The sequence below is a fragment of the Peromyscus californicus genome, unplaced genomic scaffold (genome assembly GCF_007827085.1).
Source record: "Peromyscus californicus insignis strain IS unplaced genomic scaffold, ASM782708v3 Scaffold_3__1_contigs__length_106647218, whole genome shotgun sequence".
In the NCBI taxonomy this organism is placed as follows: Eukaryota; Metazoa; Chordata; class Mammalia; order Rodentia; family Cricetidae; genus Peromyscus; species Peromyscus californicus.
Window position 1 is genome coordinate 42740225 of NW_026294551.1, and position 14452 is coordinate 42754676.

At 43.3% G+C, this 14452-nt stretch overlaps 1 protein-coding gene across 1 annotated transcript in view; it reads left to right on the top strand.

Moving 5' to 3' along the window:
* The window catches only part of Crlf3 (cytokine receptor like factor 3), a 40248-nt gene that overhangs the window by 20771 nt on the left and 5025 nt on the right, over positions 1–14452 (top strand). Inside the window, exons 3-6 of the mRNA XM_052756946.1 lie at positions 2010–2097; positions 2976–3153; positions 8238–8460; positions 9796–9928. Coding sequence (XP_052612906.1) covers positions 2010–2097; positions 2976–3153; positions 8238–8460; positions 9796–9928 — 622 coding nt within the window. The remainder of the gene's footprint in view (positions 1–2009; positions 2098–2975; positions 3154–8237; positions 8461–9795; positions 9929–14452) is intronic.

Genomic DNA, 14452 nt, shown 5'->3' on the forward strand with positions numbered 1-14452 from the left:
CCCTTGAGGCTTTGAATTTGGAAACGGACCCAGAAGCAGGTCAGCACAGGGCTGCAGTGTGCACACCCATAGCATTGAGGGCTGTGCTTTCATTTTGAAAATAATCCTTTCAGGCACATACTTGTCTGTCATAGCACTTAATGCTTGAATTTTTTTATACTTCAGAAACATTTTTAATTTCAGACTTCCCCCTTCCCCTATAGAAAAGATAAAAACTTCTCTCTGTGTGTTTTTTTAATTTATTAAGTTTATTCATTTTATTTTTATAAGTATTTGCCCGCATTTATGTGTATGTGTACCACATGCATGCTCTGTGCCTGTGGAGGCCAGATTCTCTGAAAGTGGAGTTACAGATGGTTGTGAACCACCATGTGGGTGCTGGGAAACATACCTGGGTTCTGTGTAAGAACAAGTGCTCCTAATCCTTGAGTCATCTCTTCAGCTCAGGGATCTTTATTAAAGATCCAAGTCTGGGTTTGAACTTCCTATTAGCTAAGGATGACCTTGCACTTTTGATCATCCTGCTTCTACCTCCCAAGTGTTAAAGACTTTTGAGGCAGCGTTCAATATGTCTGTATATTTTTGTTTGTTTGTTTGTTTTTGAGACAGGGTTTCTCTGTGTAGTTTTGGTGCCTGTCCTGGATCTCGCTCTGTAGACTAGGCTAGCCTTGAACTCACAGAGATCCACCTGGCTCTGCCTCCCCAGTGCTGGGATTAAAGGTGCTCGCCACCACCACCTGGCCGCCCCTATGGTGTTTTGTTTTGTTTTGTTTTTTAGGTCATATTCTCTTAGGAAACTTGAGTTAGGGCTGGCGAGATGGGTCATTGAGTAAAGGTACTTGTTGCCAAGCCTAATGACGAGTTTGATCTTGAGACCATGTGATGGAGGGAGAGGACCAACTCCTATAAGTTGTCCTCTGACTTGTACATGTGTGCCATGGTATGAATGTCCACACACATGCAAACACACACACACACACAATGAATAAATAAATAAACGTAATCATAGTTAAAAACAAAACAAAAAAAAACCTTTAGTAACCAGTGTGCACTTGGGTGATGTAACACTATCTGTCATCATTTCAGAGGATATAGAGGTTGGTCATTTTCATGCCCTGTATAAAGCATTTCCTTCTTATTGTTCTATTGAGTAATTTTTTAAGATCCTGTGTCCTTTTGCTGCTCTTGGGATAATACTTAGTTCCTGTTAGTACTGATAGAGAAGAACCAGGAGTGTGGTGGCTCACCCCCGGAATCCCAGCATTCAGGAGTTTGAGGCAGAAGTAGCTTATGAGTTTGAGGCCAGCCTGATCTACATAGCAAGATTCAGGTGACCAAAAAAAAAAAAAAAAAAAAAAAATATGTGCTGGCCAGGTGGCTCAATGGGTAAAGGAGCTTGGTACCAAGGCTGACAGCCTGAGGTAAGTCCCTGAAACTCACATGATGTTAAAAAACAAAAACAAGCCGGGCGGTGGTGGCGCACGCCTTTAATCCCAGCACTCGGGAGGCAGAACCAGGCGGATCTCTGTGAGTTCGAGGCCAGCCTGGGCTACCAAGTGAGTTCCAGGAAAGGCGCAAAGCTACACAGAGAAACCCTGTCTCGAAAAACCAAAAAAAAAAAAAAAACAAAAACAAAAACAAAAATAGCTGTCCCCTGACTTCCATATGTGCACATATCTCCCCCAGTAAATTAATGTAAAAACAAAACAAAACGGAATGAAACAAAACAAAACAAAAAAAACCTTAAAGAATTGGTAAGAGGAATGAGGAAATGTCCCTTGCCTTCTGCTCTGTGTAAAACTGGTTGTTGAGCTAGAGTTGCAGTTAGAGAACAGAACTTTGGTCTCTGTTCTCTCTGACTTGCCAAGTCATTTTGAGAGTTTGATTGTGTGTCACTTGGGAATTAACTTGCAACAAAGCTAGACATGTGTTGTATTGGTTACTGTGTAATAATGACCTTAAAATATGACTGTTTTTTACTGAGCTAGTTTTCTTACCCTCAACTGTAGGTGAAATCGCCATTCTTGGTGGTATAGAAGAACAGAATGATAAATTGTGGAACTTTACCAAAAAGGCCGCACACATTCAGTTGGACAGGTAAAAGAGATTGTCCCTTTTAGACTAAAAGTTGCCTTCTTCCTGATCTTCACCCTACCACCTCCTAAGTCCCCATTAAAAATTCTAATCCCAGCGCTGGGGAGGCAGAGGCAGGCGGATCTCTGTTTGAGGCCAGCCTGGTCTACAGGGTGAGTTCCAGGACAGCCAGAGCTGTAACACAGAGAAACCCTGTCTTGGGTGAAAAAAATTTCTGATTACAGGAAATAAAGAATCCCGTTTCAAGATTTTACTGCCCATTATCATTACTGCTATTGTCAGATGGCTGCAGTTGAAATATTTGACATGGTGTTACTATAGATCTTTTTCAATTCCGGTAGTTAATAGAATTGTTAAATTCTAAAAATTCTTGTGCCTGCCTTCAAAGCAGCACTCATAATGAAATTGGAGCAATATGTAGAGGATTGTCGTGGTCTCTGCACAAAAAAAAAAAAAAAAAAAGATACTCCAAATGCCTTATTGAGACCAAATCTTATTTTAGTAAATGAGATTTTTTTGATATAAACTCAACAATTATGACTTTATCAATTTTTTTTTTTTTTTTAAGGCAGGATGTCACTGTGTACGCAGCTCAGGCTGACCTCTGGCTTGTGATTCTCCTGTCTTAGCCTCTTGAGTGATGGGATTATAGGCACATGCCACTACACAGTTTACAGTTTTCTGTCTTGCTTATAATTATTTGGGAAGAGAATCTTTATGTAATGTAAAGATGAAAACCCCTCACAAAAAAGCCTCCAGCTTCTAGAGACTTATTTGCTGAGGCCTCTAGGCTTCTTCTAGCATATGACCATCTGAGGTAGTCCTTGCATTGTCCTCTCCAAGTTCAGCATGTCTTAAACACATGGACTTTGTTTCCTTAGCTTACCAGAAGTGCCTTTGCTAGTTGATGTGCCCTGTTTGTCGGCTCAGCTGGATGATTCCATTCTCAACATAGTGAAAGACCACATTTTTAAGCATGGAACAGTAGCTTCCCGCCCACCAGTGCAGATTGAAGAATTAATAGAGAAACCTGGAGGCATCATAGTGCGATGGTGTAAGGTATGTACCAAATTGCAGAAATGGCCTCAACAGTATGGGTTTGTGATGGGGGGCTTTTAATATTTATTTACTTTTTTTTAAAGGCTGAATCCTCTTACTGTCAGCCAAAGAAACACTTTCTTTTTTTTAATATTTATTTATTTTATTAAGATGTATTTATTCATTATGTATACAGTGTTCTGCCTGCATGTGTCCCTGCAGGCCAGAAGAGGGCACCAGATCTCTTTACAGGTGGTTGTGAGCCACTATGTGGTTTCTGGGAATTGAACTCAGGACCTCTGGAAGAGCAGTCAGTGCTCTTAACCACTGAGCCAGCTCTCCAGCCCCTTTATTAACTTTTTATTTTAAGCAAGATTTCTCTGTGTAACAGTCCTGGCTGTCCTGGAACTTGCTCTGTAGACCAGGCTGGCCTCGAACTCAGAGATCTGCCTGCCTCTGCTTCCCAAGTGCTGGAATTAAAGATGTGAGCTACCAGAGCTTTTTTTATAATTAAAATCACAGGGACTGTGAACTGAGGTAGTTCTTCCAGTGTCAAATAAAAAGCTCAGGTTTTATTTTGTTTTGTGGTGCTGGCAGTCAAACCTACTCTACCACCAAGCAATCATCAGGCCCTTGGAAGGACCTCTTAAGACATCAGTGCCACGGCACAGCATGTACTTCCAGTGTAACTCAACGAATTAAGGATTTCTCCCATTCTTATTTCTTCAAAAAGCCAAATGGTAATAGTGCATTTTCAGCATCTTAGTATTTTTTGTTTAACATTGAATAACTCTGAAATAAGATTTCAAAAGTATAGGCTTGTTGTGGAGGTGCACACTTTTAACCTCAGCACTCGAGGTAGACGCAGGTGGATCTCTGTGAGTTTGAGGCCAGCCAGGACTACATAGTGAGACTCTGTCTGAAAACAAAACAAAAAATGATGAAACCAGTGTTTCTGTAGTTCCCTTACATTTAGTATTGTCCAGAATTCTGTATGTGTATATATATATATATATATATATATATATATATATATATATATATATAATTAGAAACCATGTCCTGATTAGCCATCACATCTTGGCTGTTGATAAATTATTCAGGGCCAGCAACATAATTTGGTAGGTAAAGGCACTTGCCACCAAGCCTGATGAGTTTGATCCCAGGGATCCACATGTTGAAAAGAGAGAACTGGCAGCGAGATCTCTGTGAGTTCGAGAGCAGGTCTACAGAGTGAGTTCCTGGATAGCTAGAGCTATACACAGAAACCCTGTTATGGGAATAAGAATAAAAAAGAGAGAACTGATTCTCAAAAGTTGTCCCCTGATTTCCACATCATGCTGTGGAACATGCACAGGAACACACATATATACATATCTGTACTAGTGTACACAAAATGGCTTCTACAAGCTATTTCCTTAAATGATTTTTTTTTAAATTGAAGATGTTTTTACTGGGTTAAAACAGGGACTCTATCGGTACCTACATTCTCCACAACAGACACCCACAAGGACTCTGCTTATTTCCAGATTTTGTTTGCTTGCTTATTATTTTGTCGTTGTTACTGTAATTTTTCTTATTTGTGTTTCCTTGTGCACACATAGAAGTTTTTTCTTACGTATACCTTACTGTAAAATTATGAGATCTTAATGTATTGGATCTGTATTAAATAATGCCAGATGTTTTCCCTAAATGATTTTGTGACTTGGTTTTGGAAGGAGAGCAGAGCCTTGCTTCCTAGATCAGGCTAGCCTCAAACTTATCACAATACTCCTGTCTCACCCTCCAAGTACTGGGATTTACAGGTACATGCTACCACACCTGATGTGAATACCTACTATTCTTCATTTTCACCAGTATTTAGGATTGTTAGACTTATGTTTTTGCCCAAATGCTACCTTGCTGTGGGATGGTCTGTATGTCAAATTGCTCTGATTGGTCAATAAATAAAACACTGATTAACCAATGGCCAGGCAGGAAGTATAGGTGGGACTATCATGGAGGAGAATTAAGAGAACAGGAAGGTGGAGGGAGAGGCTGCCAGCCGCCGCCATGACAAGCAGCATGTGAAGATGCCGGTAAGCCACGAGCCATGTGGCAAGGTATAGATTTATAGAAATGTGTAGCTAAAGTTTTCCTGCCTGGCCCACAGTCAGGACGAATCTCTCTCACCCGCCAGTCCCACAACTGCTCAAACCCGACCAAGTAAACACAGAGACTTATATTGGTTACAAACTGTATGGCCGTGGCAGGCTTCTTGTTAACTGTTCTTACAGCTTAAATTAATCCATTTCCATTAATCTATACCTTGCCACATGGCTCATGGCTTACCGGCATCTTTACATGCTGTTTCTCATCATGGCGGCTGGCAGTGTCTCTCTGACTCAGCCTTCCATTTCCCAGCTCTATTCTCCTCCTTGTCCCGCCTATACTTCCTGCCTGGGCACGGGCCAATCAGTGATTTATTTATTGACCAATCAGCAACACATTTGACATACAGACCATCCCACAGCAGAAATGGATTAATTTAAGATGTAAGAACTCGATAGCCAGAAGCCTGAGCCATTAGGCCAAACAGTTTAAATAATATAAGCGTCTGAGTGTTTATTTTATAAGTGGGCTGTCGGACTGCCGGGACTTGGTGGGAACTGGAGAGAAATTCTCCAGCCACACTACCTCATTATGGTTTTACATTGTATTTCCATATTTGGCTGTTTTAAGCTTGAGATTGCCTTATTGCCCAGGTTGGCCTAGGACGTGCTGTGGAGCTGAGACTGTGACTCAGTGGTAGAGTGCTTGCCTGTTCAAGGTACTGGGTTTGAGCCCTGGTACTTTTTTTATCCCCCCCCCCCCCCCCCCCCCCCCCCCCCCCGTTTTTCGAGACAGGATTTCTCTGTGTAGCAGCCCTGGCTGGGCGCTGGAGATATGGCTCAGTGGTTAAGAGCACTGGCTGTTCTTCCAGAGGATATATGTTCAATTCCCAGCATGCACATGGCACCTCATAACTGTCTGTAACTCCAGTTCCAGGGGATCTGGCACCCTCATACAGACATGCATGCAGGCAAAACGTCAATGTACATTCAAAAACAAAAACAAGCTGGGAGGCGGTGGTGCACGCCTTTAATCTCAGCACTCAGGAGGCAGAAGCAGGCGGATCTCTGAATTTGAGGCCAGCCTGGTCTACAGACCAAGATTCCGGGACAGGCACCAAAACTACACAGAGCAACCCTGTCTCAAAAAAACAAAAAAAAAGTCCTGGCTGTCCTGGAACTCACTCTGTAGAGCAGGCTGGCCTTGAACTCACAGAGATCCACCTGCCTCTGCCTCCTGAGTGCTGGGATTCAAGGTGTGCACCACCACCGCCTGATGAATCCTAGTACTTAGACGTAGAATAAATAATAAACTAAACAAATAGTTTGGTGTGGTCTAGTCTAATCCCAGATGTGTGATCCCCTTGCCTTGTCCTTCCAAGTTCTGGGATTATAACCATGTGCCTCTCTGTTCAGCTGTTCTTTCCTCATCTTTTTTTTATTTTTTTTAAGGTTTATTTATGTAAATAAATTAGTGCTCTATCTGCATGTACACCTTTATGCCAGAAGAGATCGTTAGACTCCACCACAGATGGTTGTGAGCCACCATGTGGGTGCTGGGAACTGAACTCCGTGCTCCTAACCACTGAGCCATCTCTCCAGCCCCTTTTTCTTTTTTAATTGCAGTGTGTGTGTGTGTGTGTGTGTGTGTGTGTGTGTGTGTGTGTACACGTGTGTGTACACACGTGTACCCGTGCACAACATGTCAAGCGTCTGGAGGTCGGAGGACCTCGTGCAGGAGTTGTCTCTCATCTACAACTCGGGTCTTGGGGATTGAACTCGAATCTCCCAGGCTTTGTGTCACCTACCTTCCTGCTGAGCTATTTGTGAGACAGAATCTCATGTAGTCCAGGCTAGCCTTGAACTTGCTATGTAGTTAAGGCTGGACTTTAACTACTGAGTCTTTTGTTTACTTTTCCAGGTACTGTGATTAGAAGCAGTGTTACCACCCCTAGCTTCAGAGTGGGTAATCAATTAAAAAAAAAAGAGAGAGAGAGAGAGAAAGGCAGGCTGGTAAGATGGCTAAGCAGACAAAGGCAATTGTTTTCAAGTCTGACAAGCTGAGTTCAATTCCTGGAGCCCACATAGTAGGAAAGAACTGATTCCCACAAGTTGTCCTCTGACCTTTACATGTGCTTTGTGGTATGCATATATGTGTACACACACACACACACACACACACACACGTACGTACGTACGTATGTATGTATGTATGTATGTATATACACACACACATACATACACATACGTATGTATGTATGTATACACACACACATATATATATACACACATACACATATATATATATATATACACACACACACATATATACACACACACACATATATACACACACACACATATATATATATATATATACACACACACACATACACACACACACACACACACACACACACACACACACACACACACAAATGGAAGGAAGGAGCCAGGCAGGCCTGGTAATATCATAGCATTAGGATGGCAAGGCAGAAGCGTGGTGAGCGAGCTCAAGGCCAGTCTGGGTGAGAAGAGTAAGACATGCTTTCCAGCCGGGCGGTGGTGGCGCACGCCTTTAATCCCAGCACTCGGGAGGCAGAGCCAGGCGGATCTCTGTGAGTTCAAGGCCAGCCTGGTCTCCAAAGCGAGTTCCAGGAAAGGCGCAAAGCTACACAGAGAAACCCTGTCTCGAAAAACCAAAAAAAAAAAAAAAAAAAAAAAAAAAAAAAAGACATGCTTTCCAAAACAGACAGACAGGCAGCAAGAAACAGAAAGAGGAGAAAAGGAGAAGCAACTGGATATGGTAATGCATACCTATAATCTTAGTTCTCAGGAAGCTGAAGCAGGAGGATTACCATGAGTTCAAGGCCAGCCTGGGCTACATATAGTGAGACCCTATCTCAGGAAAAACAAAAGGAAAACATGTTGCCTGCCCGTTCCCTCCCCATAGTGTTCCATATTGTCCCATTTGTTCCATGGTTTTGAGCTAACTTAAAAAATCTTTCTCCACAGGTGGACGATGACTTTACAGCCCAAGATTACAGGCTCCAGTTCCGTAAATGCACTGCCAATCATTTTGAAGACGTGTATGTAGGTTCTGAAACTGAATTTATAGTGTTGCACATAGACCCCAATGTTGACTATCAGTTCAGAGTCTGCGCCCGAGGAGACGGCCGGCAGGAGTGGAGTCCTTGGAGTGTTCCCCAGACAGGTCACTCCACTCTGGTGCCTCATGGTATGCTCTTACTTGTCACACCTGAAGCTCAATGGGTGTAGGGAAGTTTACCTCCTGTGCTGAGAGGGGTGCACACGTAACCACTTTCCTAAGGATAAGCTTGAATTGAGAGAAGAACGGGGAACCTGCCTTTACTCAGATCACTCCATGTAAATTGTTTTCCTCAGCTCTTGTCTTTGGAATTTAAATTTGAGCATCACCTAAAACCACACGTTGAAAGCAGTGCCTAGGACACTGATTTCTTTCTTTCCTTTTCTTTCTTTCTTCCTTCCTTCCTTCCTTTCTTTTTTTTTTTTTTTTTTCTCTCTCAAGACAGGGTTTCTCTGTGTAGCTCTGGCTGTCCTGGAACTCACTATGTAAACCAGGTTGGCCTTAAACTCAGAGATCCATTTGCTGGTATTAAAAGTGTGTGCCACCACCGCCTAGCTGGTTCTGATTTTTTCTAAACCCTCATAAAAGTCTTATAAAGTTGAAATTGGTCTGCGTCCTCCACTGTTGTTTTAAAAGAAATCTTTTTCTCCTTTTCCTGGAAGAGTTAGGGTCTTGTTGTGTTGACCAGGATGACCTTGAAATCAAGTCCTATTTCAGCTTCCCAGGCAGCTGGACTAGAGCCATGTGCCACATACCTGGTTACCTAGATATACTTAATAGTTTTGTTTTTCTTTTTTTTTTTTTTTAAGTTTAAGATTTTATTTATTATTTATTTATTTATATATATGTGTGAGTATGTGTTCACATGTTTTCTGGTGCCCGTGGGAGCCACGAGTTACAGGCAGCAATGAGCTGACTGAACCAAACTTTGATCCTCTGAAAGTGGTCTTCACCCCTGAGCCATCCCTCCAGCTGTTTTGTTTATTCATGTTGTTGTTGTTGAGACAGGGTCTCTTGCAGCCTTGGCTGTCCCGGAACTCATGTTATAGACCAGGCTGGCCTCGAACTCAGAGGCGTGCCTCTGCCTCCAGAGTTCTGGGATTAAAGACTTTGCTTATTCATTTTTAATTTGCTGCTGTTGATTGAACTCAGATCCTTATACGTGAATACATGCTCTATTATATATTTAATCAGGTTGTGGTAACCTCAAAGTATTAAATTTGAACATGATTTTTTTTTTAAGATAAAAGATGATCATCATTTGATTTTTTTCAGTAAGTATAGAAATTTACCAAAATCTTTTTTGTAATTTGTGGCTCTAACCCCAATACCTTGTTACTAACTCTTTTATTAAACTTAGTCAGGAGCCCTCTAATTACTTTTAACTCAATTCTGTTTAAGATGTCTGTATTCAGTATACTCTTGAAAAGATTGTAGTAGTTTTTAATGTCTTTCCTTTTAAAGAGTGGACAACTGGCTTTGAAGGGTACAGTCTGAGTAGTCGAAGGAATATAGCACTGCGAAATGATGCTGAGTCCTCGGGCGTTCTCTACTCCAGTGCTCCGACCTACTTCTGTGGACAGACATTGACCTTCAGGCAAGTAGACTGAGCATGGCTGCCATGCCTCCAGCAGTGTAAGGGACTGGGGGCGGGTGTGCAGGAGTTTGAATTTGACGTAGCTCAGCTTTAGTCCATCACTTTTAGATGGTGACAGTTTGGCAAGTTTGGTTTAGTTTTGTTAAAACCAGGTCTCACTTGGCCAGAACTCATAACGACCAGGCTGGCTCAAACTCGGTGAAATCTGTCTGCCTCTGTCTCCCAAATGCTGGGATTAAAGGAGTGCACCACCACCCCAGGTTTTTGGCAAGACTTTCAGGTTTTCCTGTTTCAGTTTTCTCGTCTGTGTCCATGGTAACTGGGAAGACTAATGGATTATGTATATAAAATGCTCGGGACTTGATGTTTGTCTCTTTGCTCTTAGTAAGTAGGGATAAATAGAATACCTCATAAAAGTGTTTTGAAAATCAGAGGCATGGGGCATCGTGACGCAAACCTGTAACACCAGAACTCAGAGATGCAGGAACTCAAGAACGGCCTTAGCAGCAGAGCAAGTCCGTTAGTCAGTAAGCCTCTGGAAGAAGCTTACTCCTGTGAACACACCGTGTGTATAACGAAAACACAGCTGAAGGCAAGCCCCTCCCACTGCCAGTCACTGTCCTTTTCCTGCCCGCTTCTCTGTGGGGAAACATTTCCCTCTTGTTAGCGGAGCACTGTGTTCTGTGGTCATACTGCTAAATAATTCTTCGTAGAAAGCCAAAGCTCAAATGTTTTGTTTGTTTATTTATTTTTGGCAAAGCCCAGTTCTGAGTTGAGTGATTGAATGTGTGCCTGCTTTTTCCCATGATTAGCTCAGTGTAGCATACTCTCTAAGTTTTGAGTTTAAAGATTATCGAATGTTTTTCAAGATTATTTCATTAATTTACTCCCTCCCTCCTTCCCTCTGTCCTTCATTCCTTCCTTCCTTAAGATTTGTTGACTGGGAAGTGGTGGCACATTTGGTCCCAGCACTTGGGAGGCAGAGACAGGCGGATCTCTTAAGATCAAGGCCAGCCTGGCTTACAGAGTTCCAGGACAGCCAATGATATGCAGAGAAATTCTATCTCAAAAAACAAACAAACAATAAAACAAACCCAAAAACCTGGAACTGGGGTTCCAGATAGTTGTAAGGGGCCATGTGGGTGCTGGGAATTAAACCTGAGTCCTCTAGAAGAGCAGCTAGTGCTCTTAACCACTGAAACATCTCCCAGCACCTATTTTTATTTCTTTAAAAATACTTTTAATTACTGTGTGTGTGTGTGAGTGTGTGTGTGTTGGGGCACACACACGTGCAAGAGTCAGTTCTCACTTTCCACATGTAAGTCCTGGGGTTCAGATCAGGCCCTCCAGCTTGGTGACCAGAGTCTTTATTTCCTGAGCCGTTTCACCAGCTCAGATGACGGGATTTTTTTCTGTTTCTGGTGTCCTTGTGTGAGGCAGCGAGAACATCTGGAAGTCTGTCTGAGCCAGTGTTGCTGAGTGTCCTCCAGCCAGATCATTTGAACTGACCTCCACTGTCAGGATGTGCTTGTTGATGCTTTGTCTTGCTCGGACACCTCCTCTCGCCCATTAAGTCATAAAGAAAGAATGATTGAGTCACCAGAAAAATGCCGAGAGGAGAAAAATGAGTCTGTGTTAGCTTTCCATTTCCATAATAAACACTTGAGATAATCGGCTCACAGAGAGAAGAGGGTTGTCTGGCTCCTCTTCTGGTGTTTTAGTCTGTGACAGGTCGGCTCCGTTTCTTTGGGGCCTGTGCCAGCATATGTGGTAACAGGATTTTCACCCATTCCTGACAGTGCCAGCCGGGGACCAACCCTTTGACACTATGCCCGTCAAGAGCAGGAAGGGGTATTCTGTAGCTCATTGTGGCAGAACCTGAAACCCAAAATCTACTTATGCCCCACATAGTGAATTTTCTGTACTGAAATAGACTCCTGTGCTTATGTCTTTGTGTACAAAAAATACTTTCATTAGTGAAATTCCTGAAAACTAGGTACTTATGAACATAACAGACCTCTGAGACTGGATAGATGCAGGCCACAGAAGTCAGATAAGAATAATGATAAATAAATAATTGCAGTTGCTATCCAAATGGTACTTAACCTGTGCTAAGGTATGTTTCATGTACCCAAGTACACACTTTCTAGATGTTTCATGTACCCTAGGCTATGAAGCTAAGAATAACCTTGAACTTCCGATCCTATTGCTTCTACTTCCCAAGAGCTGGGGTAAGCGCTGTGTGCTACTCTGCTGGCTTATTCCTGCTGAGGACTGAACCCAGGGCTTTGTGAATGCAAGGCAAGCTCTCTGCCAAGTGAGCTACACAGTAAGCCACGTTTCGTCTTAGGATAACCTAATGTAATAAGTGTAGTTAACCATTTTTGGAGTGAGGAAATTGAGGCACAGAGAAGATAATTATTCAGTGTCTCACAGCTGTAAGTACCAAAGCTGGAATTGAAATCCAGGGAACTTGTCTCCAGAATTTGTGAATTCCTGCCTCACCCTGCTGAATGTGGGTAGACATGCATTACCACACCCAGAGAAATGGTGATCTTAGGCATGTGTGGTCGCATCTCCTTGTCTTTTGTGAGGAAGGGAGTGTGAGTCTCAGTCTTGCCGCCGATGCCTCCTCACTCTGGTGTTGGTGCTTGTGCTATAGCTGAACTTCAGGCCTCAGGCAGGTAGCGCATCTGTTCTTCCACAGAGCTGCCCATCCCTCCTTTCCAGTTCAGGACCTCTTTCCTCCCCATATGCTTCATCTTAATGCTGTCTGATGTTTTAAATTCCTGCTCTGGGGATACAGAGCAGTATTTGATTGATGGCTTTCGTAATTGCAATGATCCAGAGTGATCTGACTCCACTGCTTACTGGTCTCAGTCAAACTTTGTTTCTCTGTCATCTTGCAGAGAAGCTTCCCTGGGCCCTCTGGGCTGAGTGAGTACCTGAAACTCCATTTCGCTCAGTTAGCCAGACTGCATTTTTGTCCTTTTCCCCTTGGGTGTGAACTAAGAGTTTTTTAAACCCCTTGTTAAACCAGAAGGTGGATGGGAGGGGCAGTTGAGTGTACCTGCATGAAGATCGTCTTAAGGACCTGTCTTTTAGAAGGGTGCTGTACTCTGGCAGGCACTGCTCTGTTGTTGAGCCAGTTGATCTTTGCTATGGTTTCTGGAGGGCTTGCGGGTATGGCCAGCCTTTTGGCATTGTGACTTGGTGTTATCATCTAGAAAGTGTGGACTTGGGAACTGAGCACTGCTGTTAGGGCAGAGGGGAGGAGGAGATCACAAAAAAATTTAAATAAAAATATTTTAAGGAAGTATACAATTTTTCATTGGGCTAAATTCACAACAGTCCTCGGCTGCATGTGAGCTGTGGGCCACAGGTTAGTTGTGCTTGGTAGAGCTTCTGAAGTGGTGAGACCTTGTCCCTGGCTGAGTGCTGCGTTGGCCCTAGAGTCTGACTGCCGGTGCCTGAGTCTGCTGCCAGCCCTTCTCCAGGCCTCTGGGTTTCCTTACTGAACGTTCCTGTTTCCTCTGCTTCTTTACCTTCTCCTGGCATACCGTCATCTATGTGCTCTTGAATTCGGTATGCTGTGTGTGCATATGCCATGTGAGTGGAGGTGCCCTTGGAGGCCAGAGACGTTGGATCCCATAAGCTGGAGTTACAGGCAGTTGTGAGCTGCCTCTTGTGGGCATTAGAAATTGAACTCAGTCCTTTGCAAGAGTAGCATGTGCTCTTAACCCCTGAGCCATCTCTCCAGCCCCTTATTATTTTTTAAATGTACTTTTTACCTTCTCTTCTCTGTCACCTGTTTTTTAGTTTGTTTTATTGTTTTTGAGACAGGGTCTTGTGTGTCCCAGGCTGGCCTCAAACTTACTATATAGCCAAGAATGGCCTTAAACTTCTGATCCTCCCTACCTCCCTATTGCAGAGACCATGAGTATGCCACCACACTCCCTATGCTGCGCTGGGGATAGAATTCGGGCAGATTGTCTCCCAGCTGAACTATGTGCCCGGCCCCATCACGTTTTTTTTTTTGTTTTTGTTTTTGTTTTTTTTTTTTGGTTTTTCGAGACAGGGTTTCTCTGTGTAGCTTTGTGCCTTTCCTGGAACTCGCTCTGTAGACCAGGCTGGCCTTGAACTCACAGAGATTCACCTGCCTCTGCCTCCCGAGTGCTGGGATTAAAGGCGTGCGCCACCACCACCTGGCTCCATCACCTGGTTTTAAGCTTCCTTTTCTTTTGGTGCTAACAACCTTCCTGCACCCTGGAAGCCTAGGAAGTAGGCTGCTCTTCTTCCTTCTTCAAGTAAAGAAACAAAAGTACACAGAGATCATGTCAAGACTCAAATCTTGGTAGCTCCAAACCCTGTGTTCTTAGCAGTGTATTACCTGTCCTCTTGCCTTTTGTTGCTGTGATGATGAAACCCTGACCAAAAGCAGCTTGGGGAGGACAGGGTTAACTGCATCCTGCAGGTCCCACTCCACCCCGGGGGGAGCCAGGGCAGGGACTGAAGCAGACAGGA